This window comes from Mercenaria mercenaria, chromosome 15, assembly GCF_021730395.1.
Source record: "Mercenaria mercenaria strain notata chromosome 15, MADL_Memer_1, whole genome shotgun sequence".
In the NCBI taxonomy this organism is placed as follows: Eukaryota; Metazoa; Mollusca; class Bivalvia; order Venerida; family Veneridae; genus Mercenaria; species Mercenaria mercenaria.
In genome coordinates, this window is record NC_069375.1 from 53,335,368 (window position 1) to 53,362,613 (window position 27,246).

The 27,246-nt window shown below is 35.8% G+C and overlaps 2 protein-coding genes across 5 annotated transcripts in view; one reads left to right on the plus strand and one right to left on the minus strand.

The window, feature by feature from the left end:
- LOC123564456 (tudor domain-containing protein 5-like) overlaps positions 1–27,246 on the minus strand; it is a 99,066-nt gene that overhangs the window by 29,694 nt on the left and 42,126 nt on the right. The window contains exons 14-16 of the mRNA XM_053525279.1: positions 6,264–6,391; positions 2,432–2,546; positions 337–416 (exon numbers count right to left, since the gene is read on the minus strand). Coding sequence (XP_053381254.1) covers positions 337–416; positions 2,432–2,546; positions 6,264–6,391 — 323 coding nt within the window. The remainder of the gene's footprint in view (positions 1–336; positions 417–2,431; positions 2,547–6,263; positions 6,392–27,246) is intronic.
- Positions 7,052–25,714, plus strand: LOC123554764 (tripartite motif-containing protein 2-like). Of its 4 annotated transcripts, none has more exons than XM_045345079.2 (3): positions 7,052–7,189; positions 15,341–15,473; positions 22,162–25,714. In XM_045345079.2, exons 2-3 carry the CDS (start codon positions 15,395–15,397, stop codon positions 24,396–24,398), a joined length of 2,316 nt encoding a protein of 771 aa, XP_045201014.2. In that variant the 5' UTR covers positions 7,052–7,189; positions 15,341–15,394; the 3' UTR covers positions 24,399–25,714. The 4 variants fall into 4 exon arrangements, with proteins under 4 accessions (XP_045201014.2, XP_045201025.2, XP_045201036.2 ...); XM_045345090.2 differs by lacking the exon at positions 7,052–7,189 and adding an exon at positions 7,786–7,909; XM_045345101.2 differs by lacking the exons at positions 7,052–7,189; positions 15,341–15,473 and adding an exon at positions 18,794–19,421.

Sequence of the window (27,246 nt, forward strand, 5' to 3'; positions counted from 1 at the left end):
ATCTACTTCATAACCCCAATCAATCTATCAAGTTTAATGTTCCTGGGTAAAGTGGTTCTCAATTTATGGGACAGAAATTGTTCACTCTAATGCGACCGGCAGGTGCAGAGCAATATACCTCCGCTTCTTTGAAGGAGGGCATAAACACAGGTTTTGAAATTTGTGGATTTAATCATCTCCAATCTGTATCTTAGAATTACAAAAAAATGAACTAAATGCACTTCTTTTCAGGAGTTATAACAGGTGCATGGAGTGACAAACATGGTAACTCCATAATACCAGCTTTTAAACTTTGGTTACAGATTTGTTACTATATATACATATAGCAGATCTTACTTCATAAGTTCTTGGAACAGGTCCGGAAACTCATCACTGCTAACAACTCTCTTTTCTACCTCCATCCTCTTTTTCTTCAACTGAAACATTCCAAACAACCTATTACATCCAGATCAAAGATGCTCGTATGGGTCCCCCCATTAAAACTCATTTAAACTCCAAGATGCCAAGTACGCTCTGTAACCCTTGAACCCCTTAAAGGATTTCAAAGAAACTTGACACGAATATTCACCACACTGAGACAATGTGCAGAGCGCATGTTTTGGATGTCTCTCTTCAAGGTCAAGGTCACACTTAGGGGTCAAAGGTCATATCAGTTTGTTTTGTGTCCGCTCTGTAACTCTTGAACTGCTTGAAGGATTTCAAAGAAACTTGGCACAAATGTTCATCACACCAAGACGACGTGCAGAGCACATGTTTTGGATGACTCGCTTCAAAGTCAAGGTCACACTTAAAAATTTTGAATTACTTCCCTTTTATGTTACTATAAATAGCTTAATTTGAAACTTTTTTTTCATTGGCCGTAGGGAAAAAGCGAGACCACTTTTCTGTGATACAACATTGATGGTGCCTCCAATATTAGGTGTATTTTGACATACCTGGTTACGATTTTTTAGGGGGACTTTTGTGAATTTCTTCCCTTTGTTTTTCCTGTCCTTTGGGCTTCAACAGTTAAGTTCTTTAAATTTTGCTCCCATCCTCTGATGTAACCCTTCGGGCACATATTGCTTGGCGGAGCTCTTGTTTTTTAAATGTGGGGAAACTTATATGGGCACCAAGACTTGACTAGCACCTGTGATCCAGATGTAAAATGGAACCACTTTACAGCAACACTGTAACAAAGATTTACAGTGGAACCATGCTACAACAACTTTTGGGTTAAACACCATTTTTCAACAGTATTTCAGTCATGTAACAGCGGGCAGTTAACCTAACCAGTGTTCCTGGATTCCATACCAGTACAAACCTGTTCTCCGCAAGTAACTGCCAACTTCCCCACATGAATTACCAGAGGTGGAGGATGAATGATGTCAGACAAAATGTCTTTTATCAAATCGTCACGAAAAACATACGTCCCTCCCAGGGATCAAACTCGCGACCCCGCGTTCCGTAGACAAACGCTCTCCCTACTGAGTTAAGCGGGCAGGTAAAACAACTTTGTAACATACAACAACCTTGTAACACACAAAGATATTTCGTGGAACCACTAAACAAACATTACAGTACACTATATAATTATACTCACCACGGACTTGGACAGTTTACAGTAACTTATATGAATATACTTGCCACAAACTTGGACAATTTACAGTAAACTATATAGTTATACTCACCATGAACTTGGACAATTTACAGTAAACTATTAAGTAAAATATACTTGGATAGTTTACAGTAAACTCTATAGTTACACTCACCACGGACTTGGACAATTTACAGTAAACTCTATAGTTACATTCACCACGGACTTGGACAATTTACAGTAAACTCTATAGTTACACTCACCAAGGACTTGGACAATTGACAGTAAACTCTATAGTTACACTCACCACAACCTTGGACAATTTACAGTAAACTCTATAGTTACACTCACCATGGACTTGGACAATTTACAGTGAACTCTATAGTTACACTCACCACAGCCTTGGACAATTTACAGTTTTACAGTAAACTCTATAGTTACACTCACCACGGCCTTGGACAATTTACAGTAAACTCTATAGTTACACTCACCACGGCCTTGGACAATTTACAGTAAACTCTATAGTTACACTCACCATGGACTTGGACAATTTACAGTAAACTCTATACAGTAAACTCTATAGTTACACTCACCATGGCCTTGGACAATTTACAGTAAACTCTATAGTTACACTCACCATGACCTTGGACAATTTACAGTAAACTCTACAGTTACACTAACCATGACCTTGGACAATTTACAGTAAACTCTACAGTTACACTCACCACGGCCTTGGACAATTTACAGTAAACTCTAGTTACACTAACCACGACCTTGGACAATTTACAGTAAACTCTATAGTTACACTCACCACGACCTTGGACAATTTACAGTAAACTATATAGTTACACTCACCATGGATGTAAGGATATCTTCCTCCCAAAACAGTTCTGAGATTTCTGCAGATACAATGTAAGCTTGTCTGTTTAAGTTGATTAAATGAAGGACACATGACTCGTCAACTTGCATCCTGTAACATAACAACATATCTCCATGTAACCTAATATTAATTTAGAAACGTTTATTTTTCTATACCTTCTTTTACCTCTTTGCATTTAAGGTTGTAAACTTTACAACTATGTATTTCAGTTATGTATCAGTGTTTACAATAAATTAACATCCTCCAGACTGGTGATGGATGAATGACTTTTTCAAAGTGTATTTTCTGGTCCTTTGGGATCATATATGCTTCCTCTAAAGCCAGCACTGAGGGATCAAAAGGTACTCTACATTTCATTACCTATCACAAACCTAGTCTGCTTTCCTGGATAGTGTTCAACACTTCAAAAGGATCTTTTTATACATGTTATAGATATGACATGTGTATTAGCCCAGATCAAAAGAACCAATGGTCCTAGGTCGCTCACCTGACAACAGCTTGATCAAATTTCATGAATATCCAGGGTAAAATACAGCCACTATTGCATACACAAGGTTTTTCTTTAATCTGACTGGGTGACCTAGTTTTTGACCCTAGATGACCCATATTCGAAGTTCACCTAGATTTCATCCAGACAAACATTGTGATCAAATTTCACGATGATCCGGTGTTAAATGCAGTCCCTACTGCATACACAAGGTTTTCCTTTGATTCGACTTAGTGGCCTAGTTTTTGACCCCAGATGACCCCAATTGGAATTGGGTTAGATTTCATCAAGGCAATCATTCTGACCAAATTTCATGAAGATTAACTGAACAAGAGGGCCAAGATGGTAACAAACAATTACAGTGTAAACATGTTTTACCTAGTGATTTCATGCAGAAAAAATATTCTGACCGATTTTCATTAAGATTAGACCAAAAAATGTAGCCTCTTGAGTGTAAACAAGCTTTTTTTTCTTATTTGACCTGGTGACCTAGTTTTTGCCCCTACATGACCCAGATAAAAACTCATCTGACATTTCATGCAGATAAACATTCTGACTAATTTTCATGCACATCAAATGAACAAGAGTGTTAACAAGCTTTTCCTTTGATTTGACCGGGTGACCTAGTTTTTGACCCCATCTGACCCAGTTTCGATTTTGGCCTAGAAATCATCCAGATAAACATTCTGACAAAGATTCATGAAAATAGGGTCATATATGTAGCCTCTGGGGTGTTAACAAGCTTTTCCTTTGACTTGACCTAGTGACCTAGTTTTTGACCCAACAGGACCCAGTTTCGATCCAGGCCTAGAGATCATCAAGATAATCATTCTGTGCAAGTTTGTATCAAATCAAAGCAAACCTCTATATAAAATCAAATATAAAATGTCACTTCTATCGTGTTCACAAGGTAAAAATTAACAAATTTTGGCTCTATCAGGGGCCGTAACTCCAGAACCTATTATTGGATCTGATAGATTCATCATGGAATCCAAGATTTATTGTTGTTGAAGATATTTTGCAAGTTTGTGTATCAAATCAAACCATAAACTAGAGCTGCTTTTGAAAAAAGCAAATGTCTCCCACAACTGCCTAATCATCTAAATAGCAAGTCAGTCTTTATATACTGTTTACTCACTACAATTCAAGGGCCAGAACTCCAAAATGCCTGGACCGATTTGGCTCATTATCGAACTTGTCTGAGGTCTTACGGTCAAACACATTTTGTTTAAGTTTGGTGAAGATCGGATGAGAAATGTTTGACTTAGAGTGCGGACAAGTGTAATTTTACTAAAAAGGCCGATTTTTCGGTAATTCAAGGGCCTAACTCCAAAATGCCTAGACCGATCTGGCTAGTTATCAAACTTGGCCGAGGTCTCATGATCAAACATATTTTGTTCAATTTGGTGAAGATCTGATGAGAAATGTTCGACTCAAGAGTGCGGACAAGAGTAACAAGAGCTGTCTGATGACAGCGCGCTCGACTATTCGAAGCATTTATTGAAGAATGGGGTCAAAATATTTCCACAGATATTCAGACAAAAGAAATAAATAGATCAGACAAACAATGTTCCTGTATTTCTTTGATTTCGATAAGTCTTGCACTAAATGGCAATGTATGAGCCAATTTCAAAGTCCAAAAAGGGCCATAATTCAGTCAAAATAGTTATGTACTCTTGCCTACAGATGGAAATCATAATGATAAACAAGTGTTCAAAGTTTAAAAGCCATATGTCAAATAGTTTTGACAAAACATGGACTTGTATGAAAACAGAACCAATTTCGAAGTCCAAAAAGGGCCATAATTCATCCAGAATAGAGGACAGAGTTATGTACTCTTTCCTACAGATAGAGACTATTATACTAAACAAGTGATAAAAGTTTCAAAGCCATATGTCAAACACTTTACAAAAAATATGAACTGGTACGAAAAACTTAACCAAGATTTCTAAGTCAAAAGGGGCCATAATTCAGCCAAAATCCATGATGGAGTTATGTACTCTTGCCTATAACTGGACATGGTGATGGTAAACATGTGTTGAAAGTTTCAAAGCTTTATCTCAAAAGACTTCGTCAAAATATGAACTGGTACGGAATATTAACCCAGATTTCTAAGTCAAAAAGGGCCATAATTCAGCCAAAATCCTTGATGGAGTTATGTGCTCTTGCCTATAACTGGGCATGGTGATGGTAAACAAGTGATAAAAGTTTCAAAGCTTTATCTCAAAAGACTTTGTCTAAATATGAACTGGTACGAAAAACTTAACCAAGATTTCTAAGTCGAAAGGGGCCATAATTCAGCCAAAATCCCTGATGGAGTTATGTACTCTTGCCTATAACTGGCCATGGTGATGGTAAACAAGTGTTGAAAGTTTCAAAGCTTTGTCTTAAAAGACTTTGTCAAAATATGAACTGGTACGAAAAACTTAACCATGATTTCTAAGTCAAAAGGGGCCATAATTCAGCCAAAATCCTTGATGGAGTTATGTGCTCTTGCCTATAACTGGCCATGATGATGGTAAACAAGTGTTGAAAGTTTCAAAGCTTTATCTCAAAAGACTTTGTCAAAATGTGGACTGGTACGAAAAACTTAACCAAGGTGTGACGCCGACGCCGTGGTGAGTAGGATAGCTCTACTTATTCTTCGAATAGTCGAGCTAAAAAGTCCAATTTTTGATAATTCAAGGGCCGTAATTCTAAAATGCCTGGACAGATTTGGCTAGTTATCGAACTTGGCTGAGGTCTCATGGTCAAACACATTTTGTTCAAGTTTGGTGAAAACGGATGAGAAATGTTCGACTTAAAGAGTGCGGACAAGCTTTGTGACAGACAGACAGACAGACGGACACACAGACTGGAGTAAATCAATATGTCTCCCACACCACTGTGTGGTGGGAGACATAATGAAGTCTTTTTATGGCTGCAAAAGCCAAAATAGCAAATTTTGGCCCTTTAAGGGGTCATATCTCTGGAACCCAAGATGGGATTTGGCCAGTTTTCGAAAGGAACCGAGATATTATGCCAATATAAGTTATGAGCAAGTCTGATTAAAGTTGATTGCAAAATGTGTCATAATCGTGTTCACAAGAAATTGTGAATGGGTGATCACAACAGCTCACCCTGTCACTGTATGACAGGTGAGCTAAAAATACAGCCTCTATCGCATATGCAAAGGTTTTCCTGGATTTGACCAGGTGACCTAGTTTTTGACACCAGGTGACCCACATTCCAACTTCACCTAGATTTCATCCAGACAAACATTGTGATCAAATTTCATGAAGATCCAGTGTAATCACAACAACTATGCAAGAAGTACCTACCATTTAACATAACAGTGTGTCTGTTCAACGACTTCTTTGGATTCAGACTGGGACAAATCTTGTGCTACTTTAGGCAGTCTAGGTGTATCTGTAGTACTCCATCCAAATACATGGCCATAATCTGGTTCCTGAAAACACAAGTATAACCTCTGATACAGCGAACTACCTCATTAACTGCTAACATTATTGTAGAACCAGATAGTCACACATTTCTCTTCAAGAATGGGTTAGTGACAAAGTTACAACCAAGTTGGTTAAAACAAGGGAAAACGATTATCATAGAAGTCCCTATGGTCTAGTATCTCCCATCTAACTAGGAGACATGTTTAAGAATATTCACATGTCATCATGTTTGTATTATATCACTGGTTAGAAAAAACTTTTTAAAGATTTTAATTTGTGTGCGTATTTATTTTTGTTTCCAATTGTTGCCACTTAGCGGCACCGTACAAATACTGAAATTACAACCTCTTCTTAATAAACATGATAAGAAAACATTCAATAGATTTTTCCATCTCCAAACCACCTAAAGAATGGATCAAACAAAACAAGAATGATACAGTCTGAAATGAAAATTTTACTTTTTGAGAGCATATTTTTTTTAGTGTGAATATAATGCAAACACACCTGGTGTATTGTTCTTTGTATAAAAATCAACAAGCAAATATTGCCAAATCAAAGGCTATCAGTTATTTAATATCTATACAATATTCGTCTCAATATAATATTTATTTCGATTTGATAGAGACAATAACTTATTGTGCTAATTAAAGATCTATCATGAAATGACCCACCCCTATTATCTGACAAAGTTGTTAGTGCATAATTATCAACTGTTATATAGTTTAATCATCACAGCAATAACATAACTGCTTAACAATGGTCCTAGTGGGGAATACTTATCTTATATTAAATCTAACATCATGGTAAGTAATATTTTCCTTTTATTTTTTTTAATTACAATCAAAACTGGTATAAACACATAAATGAATGGCAACGGATGCACATACAGTCAAATGCATGCAATGACTGTGGACACAATATATAAATGCACATACAGTCACATGCCTGCAATGACTTGTGGGCACAATATATAAATATAAACAAGTGTTATATCTGTATATATCTGCACATATTAAACAAAACACTTTCATGTAACCAAGCAATAGTTTTTTTCTTTCATATATTTTCCTTAACAGAACATACTGCCAATTTTCAGCAGTATTTTAAAACTGAAAATCTGAGACTCTATATTGTGATCCATATTTTTATCCTTACTTACATAGATTTCTCAAAGTTGACCAACATCAGTTACTGAAAATTACAACTTATCTTCGGTCATTTTTTTCTTGAAGGTTTGTCTAGATTGCAACCATACTTGGCATGCTTCTTTATACTCTCTTATGGTATGTGTTAATTTTAACTTTAAAACAGAATTTCTAAACCTAGTAATTAGCTAACATGCCAATCTTCATAAACTAACAAAAGTCTCCATGTAATTATTTAATTGCTCACTTTTTAAGAAATCACAAACAATAAGATTGTTTCTTTCTCTGATATATCTGAATAACCTAAGATTATTTGTGAATGGTCATTATACAGTTTAGATCTATACATGCAACAATGGAATATACAGCTGGATTCAGGTCAGTCAATTTGTAAAAATACAATATAGTTATAATAAACAACTTTTTCCCTTCTTTTTTACATTTTCATCAGTGTTTATTTTAAGTCCATCAGTTTGTTCTGAGGTTTATTTTTCTGACATGTCTAATAATTCTGATAAGCTGCTATGGAACAAAATTTGAATGATTTAGATACATTATTCCTACTAAAGTGAAAGACATCATACAGACCTGGGGTATCGCAGGATGTCGTTCTTCTATAGTACTCCCAGGCATTTTAAAGGCCTTCCTCCACTTATTTTATTAATAAAATAGTTTTCCTTTATAATAGACTTATCAAAAACTGTGCTACCTTTGCCCCCAAATACCCAGCAATTTCCCCCACCCTCTTCCATACAAACAAGGCAGTCTGAACGACAGCTAAATCCCCCGCCACTGCTATGGATAGTGAAAGGGTAAACCTTTGATTTTAGCTGTGACCTTAACCTTGAACTGACATGGCTGACTCATGAATTCTGCACAACGTCTTGATGAGGTGATCATTTGACCCAAGTTTCATGAAAATCCTTCAAGGGGTTTAGGAGATACAGAGCTGAAACCTTTGACCTTCAGTTGTGACCTTGACCTCGAGTTGACATGGCTGACTCATGAGTTCTTGATGAGGTGATCATTTGACCCAAGTTTGATGAAAATCCTTCAAGGGGTTTAGGAGATACAGAGTGGACACCAAAATGGAAGGCTCAAACCTTCTAGCCTTAGTTGCGACCTTGACCTTTAGCTGGCATGGTTGACTCATAATTTCTGCACATCGTTCTGATGAGGTAATCATTTGACCCAAGTTTTATAAAATTCCTTCAAGGGGTTTAGGAGATATAGAGCAGACATGAAATGGAAGGCTCAAACCTTTGACCTTCAGTTGTGACCTTGACCTTGAGCCGACATGGCTGACTCATAAGTTCTGTACATCGCCTTGATGAGGTGATCGTTTGACCCAAGTCTGATGAAAATCCTTCAAGGGGTTTAGGAGATATAGAGCGGACACAAAATGGAAGGCTCAAACCTTTGACCCCAAGTTGTGACCTTGACCTTGAGCCGGCATGACTGACTCATGGGTTCTGCACATCGTCTTGATGAGGTGATCATTTGACCCAAGTTTTATAAAATTCCTTCAAGGGGTTTAAGAGATATAGAGCGGACACAAAATGGAAGGCTCAAACCTTTGACCCAAAGTTGTGACCTTGACCTTGAGCTGGCATGGCTGACTCATGGGTTCTGCACATCGTCTTGATGAGGTGAGCATTTGACCCAAGTTTTATAAAATTCCTTCAAGGGGTTTAGGAGATATAGAGCGGACACAAAATGGCAGGCTCAAACCTTTGACCTTGAGTTGTGACCTTGACCTTGAACCGACAAGGCTGACTCATGGGTTCTGCACATCGTCTTGATGAGGTGATCATTTGACCCAAGTTTGATGAAAATCCTTCAAGGGGTTTAGGAGATATGGAGCGGACACGAAAGTGTTACGGACGGAAGGACGGACGGACGGACGGAAGGACAGACGGAAGGACGGACGCAGACCATTCCTATAATCCCTCCGCCACGGCGGGGGATTAATAAAAGCCCCAGGCCCTTCCCCTCTTAGTAAAAAAAAAAATCTTGATATCTATTAATGTTCTCTTAAACAATACTACAGCCCAAAACAGCCAAGCTACACGAACTTCCAATCTTATATATTTATTAATTAATACATTATGCTTTTATAGACCCATTAATTCTATATTCTAAAATTTTATGTAATTGTCAAATAATAATAATGAAAATATTTAACTAAAAATCCGTTAATGTATTCATTTTGAGGGCCAATCACTTTAAATATTTTACTTCCACTTCTTTGGACAGCTGAATGATTTTAATGTTAACATAAATTTTGAAAATAAACCCTTTTACTTGGCTCAAACATTTAACAATAATTGTGACAGCTTCATAAAAATGTGAGAAATACAAAAACTTTTCATTTGAGATCAACTTAACGGAAATGGAATTAAACATACAATTTAATGTATTTGCCCATATTCTCAAATATCTTTGTATATCATAGAGGGATTAAAATCTTTCACAAATATTGTGAATACAGTTTAATTTATCCTTGCTAATACGATTTCTTATTAACTTATTAATACCATGTTACAATAATTATGGATCTATTTTGAACTGGAGGTAAAAAAATTTTTTTTTTTTTAAAACAATCTAGATGTCTTCTCTGTGGTAAAGTTTTATTCATCTTAATATTCTTTTAACAAAAATGTTTAGTGAAGGGGAATAATTTACTACAGATGTAATGTAAAGTTGCTGTATACAGCCAGTAGCAATTGGGGAATAATTTACAACAGATACGTAATGTAAAGTTGCTGTATACAGCCAGTAGCAATAGGGGAATAATTTACTACAGATGTGATGTAAAGTTGCTGTATACAGCCAGTAGCAATAGGGGAATAATTTACTACAGATGTGATGTAAAGTTGCTGTATACAGCCAGTAGCAATAGGGGAATAATTTACAACAGATACGTAATGTAAAGTTGCTGTATACAACCAGTAGCAATAGGGAAATAATTTATTAGAGATACATAATGTAAAGTTGCTGTATACAGCCAGTAGCAATAGGGGAATAATTTACTACAGATGTAATGTAAAGTTGCTGTATACAGCCAGCACCAATAGGGGAATAATTTACTATAGATGTGATGTAAAGTTGCTGTATACAGCCAGTTGCAATAGGAAAATAATTTACAACAGACATATAATTTTGCTATATACAGTAAGATGCAATAGGGGAATAACTTACTAAAGATACATTTAATGTTAAGTTACTGTAAACATGCCAATATACTAAAATATTTAAGACATAATTTATTATCAGGATAAGGCTATTTGGTTGAAGAGGGACAGTTTGGAGAGTTTGTAAAACCCACAATCAGTAGTCTGTTCAATGGTGCAAAACAGGATTACATATAAGATATCTATGTTAGACCAAGGATCAACCTTATCACGTCTAACAGTCCACTATCCAGGTATACAGCAAGGTGTATCACTACACACATTTAGCACTCCGACACATTCCTGTATATCCCTAGGACACAGGGTACATTGTTATCAGTAGGGGTGACTATTGAGGCCAATTTTGACTATTGCAATACTATTGATATTGCTTAAAAACTATTGCGATACTATTCTATTGCAGGTTACTATTGCGATACTATTGCAATAGTTATCGGCCATCATATTTTATACAGTAAAGCTACCAACTGGCATTGTTACACAGTGTAACAGATGGCACTGTTTATAATTGCTGTTAACACACATTGAGATGTTTGTATAACTGAAACGGACAGAAATAATTCTAACATTAAATATTTCTTGCCTTCCTAGGCTTTGGAACAATAAGTAAAACAATAAACCTATGCAAGGTATACTCAAACGAATCGGCCATTTTGTTGCGAATGTCAACATGTTTAATAACCCAAAGCATCGAAAAAGACGAAAATGAACGGATCGGATTAAGGTGTACCATCACTAAATGAAGGGCCCTACCGAACAGTTTGCTGTATAATACAATTAGCCTTCTTTCTCCATGTCCATAGTACATTTTCTCATCTAAAATTAACAGGTTATTTAAACATATTTAATTCTAAGAAACTAAATTTATTAATTATCTCCCAGACTTCTCAGTCCTTTATGGTAGTTTAATTCCGTGAGGGTAATTATTGTAATGGAGACGTAAACATTTTCCGAGGCGCAAATGAAAGCTGACTCTGTTTCTTGGTTTATAAATTATAAATTATTTCTGTATTTACTAAAATTTCAAAACTATCGAAACTATCGATTGTTGAAGGAACTATCGGCGATTGTTATTGGATCGTGACTTTTCTATCGATGCGTGCTATCGGGACACTTAGTATCGCAATGCATCGATAGTTCGATGTATCGTTACACCCCTAGTTATCAGGCTGGTAACATTGCCCGATCGGGCTTATGACACAAAAAGTAGCATTTCTTGAAAAATAATGAAGCTATTTCTTTCAAACTGGGTCCATTTATTAAGCACACCATATAATGCTTAACAAGATAGAAATAACTAAGCATACCATATAATGCTTAACAAGATAGAAATAACTTTGTTGCCTTCAGTTTTGTTAGAATTACTTCCCTTTTTCAGTATTTTATGATGCATAATTTTTGAAGTCCAAATAATATATGTTTTAATGCAATGTTTAAAACAGAAAAGGTTCAGTGGCTTTCTATTGCTCCAAACTTGTGCGCCAATACCTTTATTCTATGTATTTAGAGTAAATACTTTGTTTCTAGTGCAGATGTGTGAGCAATGTATTTGTTTGTTTGTTTTGGGTTTAACGCCGTTTTTCAACAGTATTTCAGTCATGTAACGGCGGGCAGTTAACCTAACCAGTGTTCCTGGATTCTGTACCAGTACAAACCTGTTCTCCGCAAGTAACTGCCAACTTCCCCACATGAATCAGAGGTGGAGGACTAATGATTTCAGACACAATGTCATTTATCAAATAGTCACGGAGAACATATGCCCCGCCCGAGGATCGAACTCACGACCCCGCGATCCGTAGACCGACGCTCTACCTACTGAGCTAAGCGGGCGGGCGAGCAATGTTTTTAGAACTAACATTTCTCAATAATGTTGTAAGTGAAAGCAGAGTAAAATGTATACATTCATTTACTAGCGCAATAATTTAGAGCATTAGTAAGCCATTGAACCCTTTTTTGTTTTAAACTTAGGATAAGAACATATTTTTTTTTGGACTTCAAAGATTATGCGTCATAAAAATCTGAAAAGGGGAAATAATTCTACCAAACCTGAAAGCAACCAAGTTATTTTTATTCTAATTTGTATTATTTGTTATGCTTAATAAATGGACCAAGTCTGAAAGAAATATCTTCATTATTTTTCAAGAAATACTACTTTTTGTGTCGTAAGCCCGATTGGGCAATGTTACCAGCCTGGTTATATACTCCCATAAGGCATATATATGTTTTTGACAACACAAACAATGATGTCAGATGACCTTCAGCTTTTCAAGAAGTAATGAAAATGCAAGTATATAGGCTTAAGTTGAAAACAAATGTCGTATCTTTTATGGTCTACATTCATGGTTCATGCTCAGAGGTCATCCCATTTAAGAGTATGTACATCTTTTCTTTTTTATTGCCCTTTCTACTATTTAACAAGGAGCTGCGTTCAATAAACGCTTGATGCCCCCGCTGGCATCCTTGTCGATACTAAGCAACCTAAGTCCAAAACGAGGTCAAGGTCAAACTGAGGTCAGGTGATGTTTGAAGATGAGAAATGGTCACAGGTTACACCTGTATTAGTATCAATTCATTCTTGTAAGCGGTATTGTCATGCTAGACGGAACGGTCCCATTTGGTTAACCAAGAGATGGCCCATATAAAGCAACCTAAGTCCAAAATGAGGTCAAGGTCAAACTGAGGTCAGGTGATGTCTGAAGATGAGGAATGGTCACAGGTTACATCTGCATTAGTATCAAGTCATTCTAGTAAGGGGTATCGATGCTAGACGAAACGGTCCCATTTGGTTAATCTCATACTGATGAACGAACGAACGGATGGACGGACAGGACAATCACAATATGCCTCCCGCATCAATAGATGCCGGGGGCATAAAAATATCTGGGATTATGCAATACATGTCAGTTTTTTATACACGAAAAATTATTTGCACACACAAAAAACATATCCATCAGTGGTCCGTAACAAGGCAAGGGTATATGGATATTTTTTGAACCTCGTCAAATCGTTAATATGGCCATTTCTGATGTTGTCTAGAAGTGTCAGTGTATCATATATTTCTGTATTTGAGAGCTGCTAACCTAGACATTTCAGTCATAATTTCAGAATGACTTTCATGTAAGAAATGTTGATTCTATGCATGAAATTGTCATCAGTTGTTAATACATAAAATTCATTTACTGGATCATTATAGGTACTGGTATCATAGACTAGTAGGAAAAATTCTAAACAAGAAACTGCTAAAAATATCAGACCACTGCAACAAAATGATCACAAAGATGATTTGGTTAAAATATGCATAACTTTCCTTCAAACTCTGCTGTAAGAAGGATAGTAAGGTGTAATATCATGGCGTTTCTTGTTCAGTTAGACTCTTATATTAGTATAGTTTGGGATGTGCACGTTCGTAGACTATTCTTTCTCATGAAGGTGGACTCGTTTGCGGCAGTAGTCTTAACAGTCAATGTGGAATGTTACAACCTTGTGTACAGTGTCAGACTATGCTTTACTCAAACTAAACCAATGAGAAATTTAATAGTACAGATAATTTATATCTCTAATGGTGGATGGTTTAATCCACAATAATTTATTATTCATTGTCCAAATGAAAATTAAAGCAGACAATGTATTGTTTGTATTGTAAATGAGGTATTAGTCTGAACTGAACTGCAACAGGAGAACTTTATATAAACTTGTTCAAAATGGATGGATTAATCAAACAATTGCCTGTAAGTTTCTATTTTCTGTGTAATGCTTAGACACTGTAACCATGCATTTAAAAGCACATGCTCAAGAAACCATTTTTATAGCCTGGCTCATATGAGATTTTTAGTATTTCAGGTTTCAGGAGAACTACAAGGACACAAAATTGCACTCATTTTTTGTAGGTTTCCAGTTTAATCATTATGTATAGAACTTGCAGAAATAAAGATTTACTATTTCTGTTTACACTGGCAGTTTCAATAATATATTGTGGGGTCAGTGCAAAACTTTTGTTTTTTGTTCTGTATCCATATACAGTTACAATCGTTTCACTCTGAGTCCTCAAATTATATTTCCTTTTTATTACTCTGTATTTAAAGGGGGTATGCATCCAGACTTTCATCATAATATCATTTTTTAACGTTTTACCAAGAAATGCAATGTCTTATCAATTACAGTTGAAGTGCATGTCTATTTTACATCAACTTCATACAACAGCAAGCTTTTCTATCTCTTACATAATCAAGGCCTTTGTGTGGTCAGTCTGTGACTTACTATGGTCTAGCGTTCAAAAACACAGAAATTCTAGCATGCTTATAGAAATATCATGATAAACATTAAATCCCTAGTAGTAATGAACTGAACATCATGTCATAATGTCTTCTGACCAGTCAGCACATCAACCATTGTTTATTGCAGAATATACAACACTTGATCTCCTTTCTGGCCATGTTAGAATATCTTATAAACTACAGAAGAACTTTGTAAAACATTCTTCTTCTTATCATTCGCGTTCTGTTGAAACACTGGAATTAACATAAATCGCGAGGCGTGGAAGCTTTAATAACTTCTCCCATGAGGACAACTTGAAGACCTTTGTTAGTTACTAAATTATATATTTAATACATTTCAGATTTAGTAAAGACTTGATATATATTACACATGACAATCCGCTGAGACAATAAATATGGAGGAACAAGCTTGGGCTTCAGGGAACACAGATTTGGAGATACAAGACTGGAAACTTGAGAAAAAAATCAGGAAAGGTAAATATGTCTTCATTCTTTCCAATTCTTAGACATCCAAAAAATCTTAAGAAAGTGGTAAAGGGAATGAAGCATGATCTTGTAAACCACAAATACATAACGTTGTAACTTCCCTTTAGACTTGGCAATTACTTGCATACCTAGTATCATAAACAAACACATATGCACCCAATGATGGCTTGTCCCATTTTCAGTCCCTTGATCATTATGACCTTGACCTTTGACCTACTACTCCCCAAAAACAATAGGTCATCAATTCATAAGCCTAAATCATGCTATCAAGTTTGAAAGTGGTTCTCAATTTATTGAGGGTAAACCGTTTTCTATGTTCAGGTCCTTTTCCACCTTGACCTTTGAACTACTGACACTAAAAACGATACGGGTCATTTCTTCAATAGCTCAACTGCTACCAAGTTTAAATTCTAGATCAAGTGGTTCTCAAATTATTGGGCAGAAACCATTTTCAAGGTTCAGGCCCCTGTGACCTTGCCCTTTGACTTACCGACCCTGAAAACAAAAGGGGTCATCAACTTTGTAAACTCAAACATGCCATTAAGTTTGAAGGTTCTGGATTAAATGGAAACCATTTTCAAGGTTCATTCCCCTGTGACACTGACCTTTAACCTAATGACCCTAAAACAACTGGGGTCATCTACTTCATAAGCCAATCATGCTATCAAGTTTAAAAGATCGAGTCCAGTGGTCCTCCAGTAAATGGGCAGAAACTGTTTTCAAGCTTCAGGCCCCTGTGACTTTGACCTTTGACCAACTGACCCAAATAACAATAGGGACATCTACTTTTTAAGCCCAATCATGCTACAAAGTTTCAAGTTTCTCGGTCAAGCGGTTCTCAAGTTATTGGGCAGAAACTGTTCACTGGACAGGTGTACAGCAATATACATGTACCCCTGATTCTTCAAAGAAGGTTACTCCATAATTTGACCTAGAGACCTAATTTAAGAACTCAGGTAACCCAGTTTCAAACTGACATAGATGTCATCAAGACAATTTGACAAAGTTTTAAGAAGATGAGATAGAAAATGTGGCCTCTAGAGTGTTACCAAGGTTTTCCTATTAATTAACCTAGTGGCCTACTTTTTGACCCCAGATAAACCAGAAACAAGCTCAACTAAGTTTTTATTGAGGGTAACATTATGACCAAGTTTCATCCAGATTTGGCCAAAATTGTGACCTCTAGAGTGTTAACAAGACTGATGTTGCTGGACACACAGTGATCAACACATACACAAAGTGCTCAAGGTGATAATGTAATTCTCTATAATGAAGATGAAATGCAATGTTGAGAGGCCAGTTCTCTATAATGCAGGTGGAATATTGACAATGTAAGGAAGCTGCCAGTTAAATATTAGTAACAATTCTCAGTAAAATAACCTGATGTTGATAGCGCTGGTTTTGTCGTGTAAGACAATATTGAACAGTTAATTCAAAGATTTTTTAAATCTCTACATCAAGACCAACTCAAGACACAAAGAATTATGATCCCTCAGGATTTTTGTGGGCGGATGGTGTATAAACTGCTATTCAGTCAAATTAACATGTCAATTTTAACAGCATTATTTCAGTAATACCAAACAGATGCATTTATATTGTTCATAGCAGGGCTTATTCCCACTACACAACTTGTATTGTACCATAAACAACTAGATTTTATTTTCTGCTTTGTTGCAAGGTGTGACAGTATTAACAAGTGGAATGTTCCTGACTTTAGAGCACTTTATAAAGGACCACAGGAAACTGGTGCTCCTACTTTCTGTCTATGTGTGACACAAAGTTTTACGCTCTTAACACTTACTTCTGACTCTTAAGGGCTTACAGAGAGAAATCTGACACAAACCTTCACATGCTGAATAACAATCCTATTTTCTGTTTCATGACTGTAGGTCAAATACCTTTTGAGATATGCACAACATAAATTTGGATGGACAGAAGAATGGACAGATGAAGGGACAAGGGTAAATGTACCCCCCCCCACTCCAAAATTTTCGGGGACACAAAAATCCTTTCACCATGTTATTCTTGCTTGTGCTAGCAAACTGCACACAGAGTCCACATTTGCATTATCTACACTCATGCAAACAAACTGCACATGGGGTCCACACACACCCTTATCTACACTCATGCAAAGAAATTGCCCATGGGGTCCACACACTCCCTTATCTATACTCATGCAAAGAAATTGCCCATGGGGTCCACACACTCCCTTATCTATACTCATGCAAAGAAATTGCACATGGGGTCCACACACTCCCTTATCTACACTCATGCAAACAAAGTGTACATGGTGTCCACACACTCTCTTATCTATACTCATGCAAACAAACTACACATATGGTCCACACACTCCCTTACCTATACTCATGCAAATAAACTGCACACAGGGTCCACACACTCCCTTATCATAACTTAAACAAACAAGTTGTACAAGGGGTCCACACACTCCCTTATCTAAACTTACATAAACAAGTTGCACAAGGGATCCACACACTCATAGCTATACATGTGCAGACAAGCTGTTCAAGGAGTCCACACACTCCCTTATCTAAACTTACACAAACAAGTTGCACAAGGAGTCCAAACACTCTCCTATCTATACTTATGCAAACAAGTTGCACAAGGGATCCGCACACTCCCTTATCTACACAACTTTACACACTGAACAATATTCCTATGATTTTTTATGACCCTAGGTCAAATACATTTCAGATATGTGTGACATAAACTTTTATGCCATTTTATGCATATTTTTGACTAAGTCGGGTGCATTATCTCTGGTCTGCTGAGTGAAATCTCAAAAAAAAAAACCCAGGCGCATAAACTTTACAGGCTGAATAATATTTCTGTAATGTTTCATAATCCTATGTAAAATACTTTTTGAGATACATGCAACACAAACTTTCAGGCCCTTTTTATGCATATGTTTTACTAAGTCAAGGGTAATAACTCTGGTTTAGCCGTGAGAAATCCCAAGTAAACAACTTCACATGCTGAGTAACAATATTTTGAGGTTTGAAGACTCAAGGTCAAAAACTTTTTGAGATAATTATATGCAAATTCGGATGGACCACTCCATCAATTTTGGAGACCACAATAAGTCTAGGCACAAGCTTAGAAAGCTAAAGGACCCTCCAACACCACTAATAAGTTGCAATGATAATACTTAATTTATTACACCCATATTTATACTATGTCACAATTGTTAAATTTATTGAACTTCTTTTATTGAACTTCTTTACCTTCCAAGGACTTGAAAATATTAAACACAAGAGGTGTTATATATATTTGTGACAATCAGATTGTGAATGTATACATTCAGTATGGAGTTACACCACTATATATGCAGACATTAAGCCTACTTAACTTATTACAGTGTTGTGATCAATTTCCACATAACAGACCCTGCAATTCATTTTCAATATTGCATTGATTTTTAATTTTAATCTATTTGTGCTGAATGAATTAATGTATTGGATTTATACAATTGAAGGTAAAATCTCTACTACCAGCTGGTTAATGTGTGTGACTGTTTTTACATGAAGTAGAAAGTCACTATGGACTGGAATATATCAATACTGATTGATTAAAGTGGTGTAATGTTCCAGTCACAGCAATACAGCAGTGATAATTAACTTGTTCCATCCAGCAGAAAGCAATATTTACTGGCTATTTTCATTTAATTGCATTTCAAGATCAATATATTCAATAACTATTTAAGTGACAGTCTGTGAAACCTGTGATAGGATATGCTGAAATAAACATTGTATGTCAACATTTGGCAAAATTTCTGTATGAAAGACTTGCTGGCAAACATCCTGGATAATACTATCAGTAGCAATCATGGTGCAATAAATAAAACACTATGATGTGTGTGTGTAGTTAATACTAATCATATACTCACATACTACCATCTAATGAAGGAGATTTCAGAAGGTAGGCAGTTTTGTTGTTATCATGCCTTACATTAAACTATACATATTTAAACAATGTGTGTCCAGAAGATATTCAAGTGCTCCTACTTACATTCACTGTCTCCTCCCTTATTACTTGTTGACAATACAAGACTATTTAACTTTAAGGGAATGGTGACCTAGTGGGTTGGGTGTCATGGTTTTTGAGCCTCCCTTTCTCAAGACATTAAGTCTTGGGTTTTCAAGGAAGCAGACTTTAGTAACTGAAATGCGATCCAAGCTTTCATCAGAGAAGAGCTTAATTAAAGTTTGAAAGCATTTGGCCTAGTGGTTTCTGAGAAACCTGCTTACATGCAAGTTAAAAAGGGGCGTAATTTTGACAAAATAAAACTAGAGATATTTAACTTGCCAAATAAGGTCATCTCATGATGCCTTGAACATGAGAGAAGCTTGGTATCATTTGGTCTACATGCAAAACTTTACATGAACTTTGAGATGCCGACGAAAGGGTGATTACAATAGCCCTACTATTTAATCTCAGTCAAGTTAAAAACTAAATGTATGAAACTGGTGCACTGTATGAATTGTTTTGACTAAATCAAGTGTCATAACTCTGGCTGTAAAATCCTAATTAAAACATCATGCAGCAACTTCACAATCATGCTGAAGAATATTGTGAGGTTTAATTAAACATTTGACAGATGCAAATCTGAAACTGTCGCATGACATCTTGAATTAACTGAGTCAGAATGGCAATGAACAAGGTCTTTAAGTTGATTACTGTCTGATTTACCATGGTTCATTGTTCACATGCTTGGGTATTTAACTACTTGGGCTAGTGCCTATGGGGTTCCATGCCCCTGCAACGTTCTTGGTTATTCTATTAATATATAATGCTTGACTTCCTACTTTGTTTAGGCAAAAGATGGGTAAGTACAGCACATGTCAGTCCAGCAGGAACTGTCTCCTACATCACAGAAATATAACCTGAACCTGTGACCTTAAACAGTGGGGCAGTATTCGGATTAATTAATAAATGGCTAATCAGTTGTAATCAAGTGTAAGTTAAATAAAGCAAAAAATCTATCCCAGCATAATCCCATTGTATTCAAATTTAATCCTATAAAGTTTCCTGTGATCTCTAAATAACAATTGCTTGTATTGTATGCAGCCAGGATTTACATCAGATATTATTGATAACTTAACCCTTATTGAATGGGAAGCTATCAGGCAAATAAACCATTAAGGCATTCAGCCAGGGTTTTGAATTCTTAAACACAAACCACAGAGTCTGACAAATAGTGTACCTACTTTAACCTTGAGCCTGCTAAATTTCTAAAAATGGACTGGTCCATCATTCAATTTGTGAAGTATCATTTGAAGGGGTGTTCACAGAAAATTTACTGACTGAACAGCGAACAGTGCAGACTATGATCAGCCTGCACTGGTCACAAAAGGCAGAATCACTTGCCACCAGCAGACTAAACGTTAAACAATATAGTTGATCCATTTCTTTTTATATACATATATATTTCGAGGGTTCTGAAATTAGACAGAAACCAGGTTTGATCTTTGTCAATGAATTTGAATACTAGTTAAATCTCAAATGTGTACAGCTTTAAAAACGCTCAAGGTATCTAGGATTTCAAGCAATACAAACACAGAAATTATATGGAAACTGGCCAGGGATGAAATTATATGGACACTGACCAGGGATGAAATTAACTGCTCAAGTCAGCAAAGTCTATCAAAACCTATTGCAACTTCACAGTATATAAAAAAGGAAAGAGAAATTTCTACAAATTAAGCATGTACATGGCTATACTGAACATTTCTTGTTTAACAACAATTATATCTAATATCAATATTCAAACAGTACATTAATTTTCCAACATCTACTTTTAGACCAACCTTCTACCTTGCATTTCATTTTATTTTTACTGCAATAACAAGTTATATCTCACAAATGATATAGTCAATCTAACACAGTATGCTCACACCTTCAATTTTAAAGTCCTTTAGTAAATATTTGATTTGTGAACTTATATAGGATAGAGAGTAAATATGAAAAGGACTCCAGATTAGCAAAGTTTATTCATGGAGTTGCCGGTGAAGCAAAATAAGAAAATTTGTGTACTTCAATGATGCCCTTTAAAGATAGGGAAAATTTAAAATGATTGAATCCATTCTATTATATTCATATTGGATAACAAAATAATAAACAGTGGAATTTCTAAAAGTAACTTGGTTTTTAAATATTGACCAATTCATCATGATATCAAGCAGGTATGTTCTTACATTGATTTAAATTAATTGAATCAATTTGACATTTTATTTAAAGAAACTGTTGATACACATCTAAAAGTACAAAGATATGCACAAAGAACACACTGGCCTTCAGCTTGTCTTTTAAAGGCCTAAGATCCTTTGATACAAAAAAGCAAACTGCTGATACATCTCTGTGATATATATACTTGTGACCTTGACCTTCAAGGCATCAATTTAATTAAAAATTCTTAGGAACTCACAAGATATAATAAAGCAATGAAAAGCATGTTACATAATACATAACCTTAGTACAGAAATCAGGGATTTACCAGTAACAAATCAGTATTAAATCTATGAATGTAAAACATGTACCTGGCATTACGGTCTGTTATAATCTGTCACAACAGTATAATTATCTGGACATGGAGGATAACATTAATCCTGTAAATGGAGTTGTAATGGAAGTTACATTTATTCTATTTTGTATATTTCAGCCATGATGGATGTGCAGAGCGAGTGTGAAGTTATACCACGTGACTTCCTTTGCTGTAAACTATGTGAGGAGGAGTTTAAACAACCAAAATACCTTGTCTGTTTCCACTCTTTCTGTCAACAATGTATCGACAAGTACATGCTAGAACACAATCACAATGGCTCATACTGGTGTCCTATCTGTGGAACTGAAACCATCAACCAGGAAAAGGGAACTAACAACCTCTCAGATAACTTACTCGCTCAAAGACTTGTCAGTCCATCTACAAACTCTCAGCAAAAGGACAAAATATGCACCATATGTAAAAATGGGGGAAATTTTATTGATGCAAAAGGTTTCTGTATAAACTGTGGTGACTTTCTATGTAGAGAATGTACAGACTTGCACATGGAACAAGCAGACACAAGTGATCATCAGCTTGAAACTATGGAAGAGCATGCAATACGTACAGAGTACGAGGAATCTGCAAAGGTTGGACATGTAGTTCCTCGTTGCTGCTCCTATTACGACCCCCTGGATATAAGTGCCCTGTTCTGTGTGGACTGTGATACAGCTGTATGTGGGGACTGTCATCTGTCATACCATGAAGAACATCGCTGTGCAGAAATGGTTGCTGTTGCAGAAAATTTCCAAAACAAAATAAAACAACCTCTGGAAGAATTGCAGAATGATGCCACACAACTACAAGAGGCAATGATCAGTCTACAGAAGGCAGAACAAAACACAATTGAACAACAAAAAGAACTTCATCAAATTGTTAAGAAGCGGACAAAGTATCTGAGCGAACTAATAGCACAATATGAGAATGTATTATTGGAGGAAATAGACAGGAGACATGCACAACATCTAGATGACATTCACGAGAGAAGAAAAGATCTTCAAATGCATCTTGCTGCTATTGATGGAGTTAGTGACTTTACAGAGAAACTTCTGTCATATGGTTCATTTGAAGAGAAAGTGCTCATGAGAAAGAAGGTCGGAAAGCGTGTAAGAGAACTCTGTGAGGAGCCTTTACTTACTGATTCCATGACTCCACAGAGAGTGAAGCTAACTGAGCCAAACGTTGCCATAGAAACAGTGTGCAACATGTTTGGAGAACTGAAAACAATTGAAGAAAATCCAGAATCAGACAGTAGTAAAGTTGCTGAGCAAGTGTATGTAGATTCTGGACATGAAAGTGAAGTACTGGATAATGCTGAAACTGATGAAACTTTACAACCAACTGATGATTATGAAGTAGAAAGTGAACAACTTGGTTCTACCACTGGAAGTGATGTTAAAATGTTGACACTAAGTAACAACAGTGATTCACTAAGGAATGTTAAGTTCCGAGAAGAAGTTGAAGAGGCAGAATACGAAGCTGAAAATACCTTCACATTAGAGAACCCAAAAAGGGAAATAACTCTTCCCCATACAATTCAGCAAGAGTGCCTTAAAGGCATTGGAATAAACAAGTATGGTGATATGATTGTTGGTGCATCTTCAGGAAACTATCAGATAGTATATTTGCTAGAGAAACGGGGCATTATTCGAGGCCAGGTACCTGTACCAGCTGGGTGGACAATACATTCAGTTGCAAGTGATGGTAAAGTGGCACTGACTGTGGCAAGGGGTGATAACAGATACAAAGTCAGAGTTATGAAAAATGATGGCTCAGGAAAAATTCTTGCCAATATGCAGATTGAAAACTATGGACTGAACTTTGTCACTTCAGACCAATTGGGGAATCTGATAGTTGCTTCCAACCGCTACTCTCATGTGACCAATTTTGGTAAAATGACATCAAAGGCTGGTGGTAATATCAGCCTGTATGATCATCAGGGGTTCCTGAAGCGTAGGATAACAAACGAAGATTACCAAGACCTAGGCATGTACATTCTTGAAAAGCCTCATTGCATAGCAGTTGACAACAACCTAGGAAATTTCTATGTGGCAGATCCTGGAAATCACAATGTCACTGGCTTTGACAACACAGGTGAATTGTTGTTTGAATATGGGAATAGTGATGAGGAGGCAGAAATATACGATGGTCCAGACCTTGTCTGCACAGACAGTCAGGGTAATGTTCTTGTTGCTGATAAACGTATGGGTAAAATTGATGTCCTCACTAACAAAGGTGAACTGAAAAAGTCTTTGTTCACAGAAGATATTATCAAATACATTTCTGTGACACCAGACAAACTTCTCATGGTAGCAACTGCGGAAGGTACCATCAAATTTCATGAATATCTTAATTAATAACTTTGTGTTGCAGTGAATTTTTTAACCTGTAGGTCCAGACTGACAAGAAGATGCCATGTACGCTACATGATATAATATTACACTAGACTTTGTAATCTAAAACAGTAAAGGCATTTCAAATAACAGGATAGTGTCTGACCAATCCTTTAATACAATAAACACTTTCCCTGAAAATAATAAAGATACTGCAGGGAACAGCAGAAAGGTTGTGTTATGGGCACTCACACATTTAAGAAGTGATTATTTTAATAAAATTTAATGGCTAAGGTATCAAAATTATATCAATTAGAAGTCTGCCCATTCTACTTCAAATGTACTTGTAAAGCCAAAATTTCAGGTTTTAAAGCTAGAAGTCCACAGTTTGGGTGAAATTTTTCCAACATGTTTATTTCCACCACATGAGGCATAGAATGAATATATGACACTGAAAAATGATAGAGTGAGTAAAAGCAAAAGTTAGATAATGGTAAAAATGAAAGAAGAATGTAAATTTTTGCATTATTTCAAAAGCTTTGCAATGGTTTATTACCTTCCGCACAACAATTTTGGTTATTTATAAGTGTATCTTGCAAAAATCTTCTGTCAATAAGTTTATACTACTAGTCACTTTCAGAGTACTTACTCACTTTTTATGGATTTTTGAGAATAATCATTTTTCACCTAGAATGTGTGGGTTAGTCATTTAAAACGTGGAATTAAGCAAATATTTATTATTGTTGAGAACTTACTTTACTTACATGTATCGACATTGCAAGTTCTCTACGACTGCTGTAGTTCTACATCTACAGATCAAAAAGCTAACATGTTGACACAGAACTGAGAAAAATGATTTTTATAGGAAAGTCTATTATATACAAGCACTCAGTGTCACTAAATGGACAGTAAATGAAAGATTACAATTTGACTTTTTCACATTTGAGTGACATCTAATGTTCAAGTTTATTGTAACAAAGCTGTGTAGTACACCATACACTCATTTTGTTTATAGAAACTTGCATTTACAATATGAAATATTCATGTAATCTGTTATAACTTTTTATGATCTGTTTTATGTATTGAACTATTTTTATTTGTTATAATATTTGAAGTCTGTTACAATTCTCTACCAGAGGAAAGAATATTATATTTAAACTAATCACAAACATGCTCATATCAGAAATGTTTATAATACATCTTAACTGTACAATCACCATGTCAGAAAAAAAAAAACATTTCATCTTAATTTGAAGCCAAACCACTGACTCTTTGTATGTTGCTGAATAAACATCAAACATTTTTTAAGATAAAAAAAAAAAAAAAAAAAAAATGAAAAATTATATGAAATTCATTAACTAAGTTTGGAATATACAAGATTTAACTTTTAGATGTTATTGTGTTGCATTACTGGCTATATCAGAGGTAGTTACAACATGATCTGGATCTTCTGAACAGTAAACAATCTATCTGCTGAAAAACAATGAAATATTTTAGGACTTGTATCAGGTTCAGCTGGTCCAAGTTAACTTTCTTTCACAAGTCGATTGTTTCTTAGTCATTTTTCATGATTTTATTTATGTTTAAATATTTCTTCCCTAATCCATAGCTCTTTAGTTTAGTACACCATCTTTTAATTTGAACTTTCAATTTAACACTCAGTACACTGATTTCTGTTACCTTTTGGATGCAAACTTTTTGGTATTATTCTGAAGTTACATCATTAATTATGTTCAGCAACAACATCTGTAAGGTTTGATCTGATTCAGGGTTGAACACAATGTTTTCAACAGTAGCTGCTACTTAACATGACCAGTGTAACTGACAACTTTCCAAAACAAATCAGAGATGGAGGTTGACAGACTTCAGGAATACCTGCATTGCCCAGATATCAAATTCATGACCTCTAAGATCTATGGTATTTTGCTCTACCCACTGGCATTGGTTTAAACAATATTTTATTGGACAAACAGCATGTGATTACAATATATGTTACAAAGCAAGTGATTAGGTAGTAAGCCTACTGGCATTATCGGAATGATAAATTCTTATTTCGCTTTTCAGTAGATTTTCTGGCAATCTCAAAGGAAAATGTTTTTGCTGTAATATCTCAAGCTTATAGGCATTTAAATAACATTGTCTTCTAGTTGTTACTCTTAAATTTGTTAAGTTATTAGTTTTATTTCTCAATAAAAGTTAGAAATAATATCTGTCTTTATTATTTGTAGTGATTGTGACTGTATTAAAGTTAACCTGACAAAGCAGATGAACAATTTCTTTTATCGTTTTGTAACAAACAGCAACAATGTTCATCATTTCACTGAATAATCAGAAACTTTTATCAATACAACAGCTTTCAAAACATCTAATTATCGGCAGTCTAGTGGTACAGCATCTCCTTCTCGTGCTTCAGAACTTTGGTTCACTCCCTGGTCACATCATATCGAGGATCGGAAAAATGTACATGTAGCTTTGTTATCCATTAAAAGGAAGAGGCATTCCTTCCCTCCTACATTGATGGCTAAAGATTCAATCATGAATGAGATGCCAAGGAAAATTGTGCCAAGTAATTTCAAAATCCCTTGATGGACTGGACAGGAAATATATCCTGTTAACTAAGAGTGACCTTGACCTTGAAGCTAGAAGTCTGAGTCTTGCACATGGCACGTCATCTCATTATGGGGAACATTTATGCCAAATTATTTCAAAATCTCTTTATGGATGGCATAGCTATGGACCAGACACAAAGTGTGACCGATGGATGGACAGAAGGAAGGATGCAGCTTACTTCTATACCCCCATTTTGTTCCTTCGAAAAATGGGGGACAATAACCTTCACTGACTGTATCAGTTTTTCATGAAAAGGAAAATG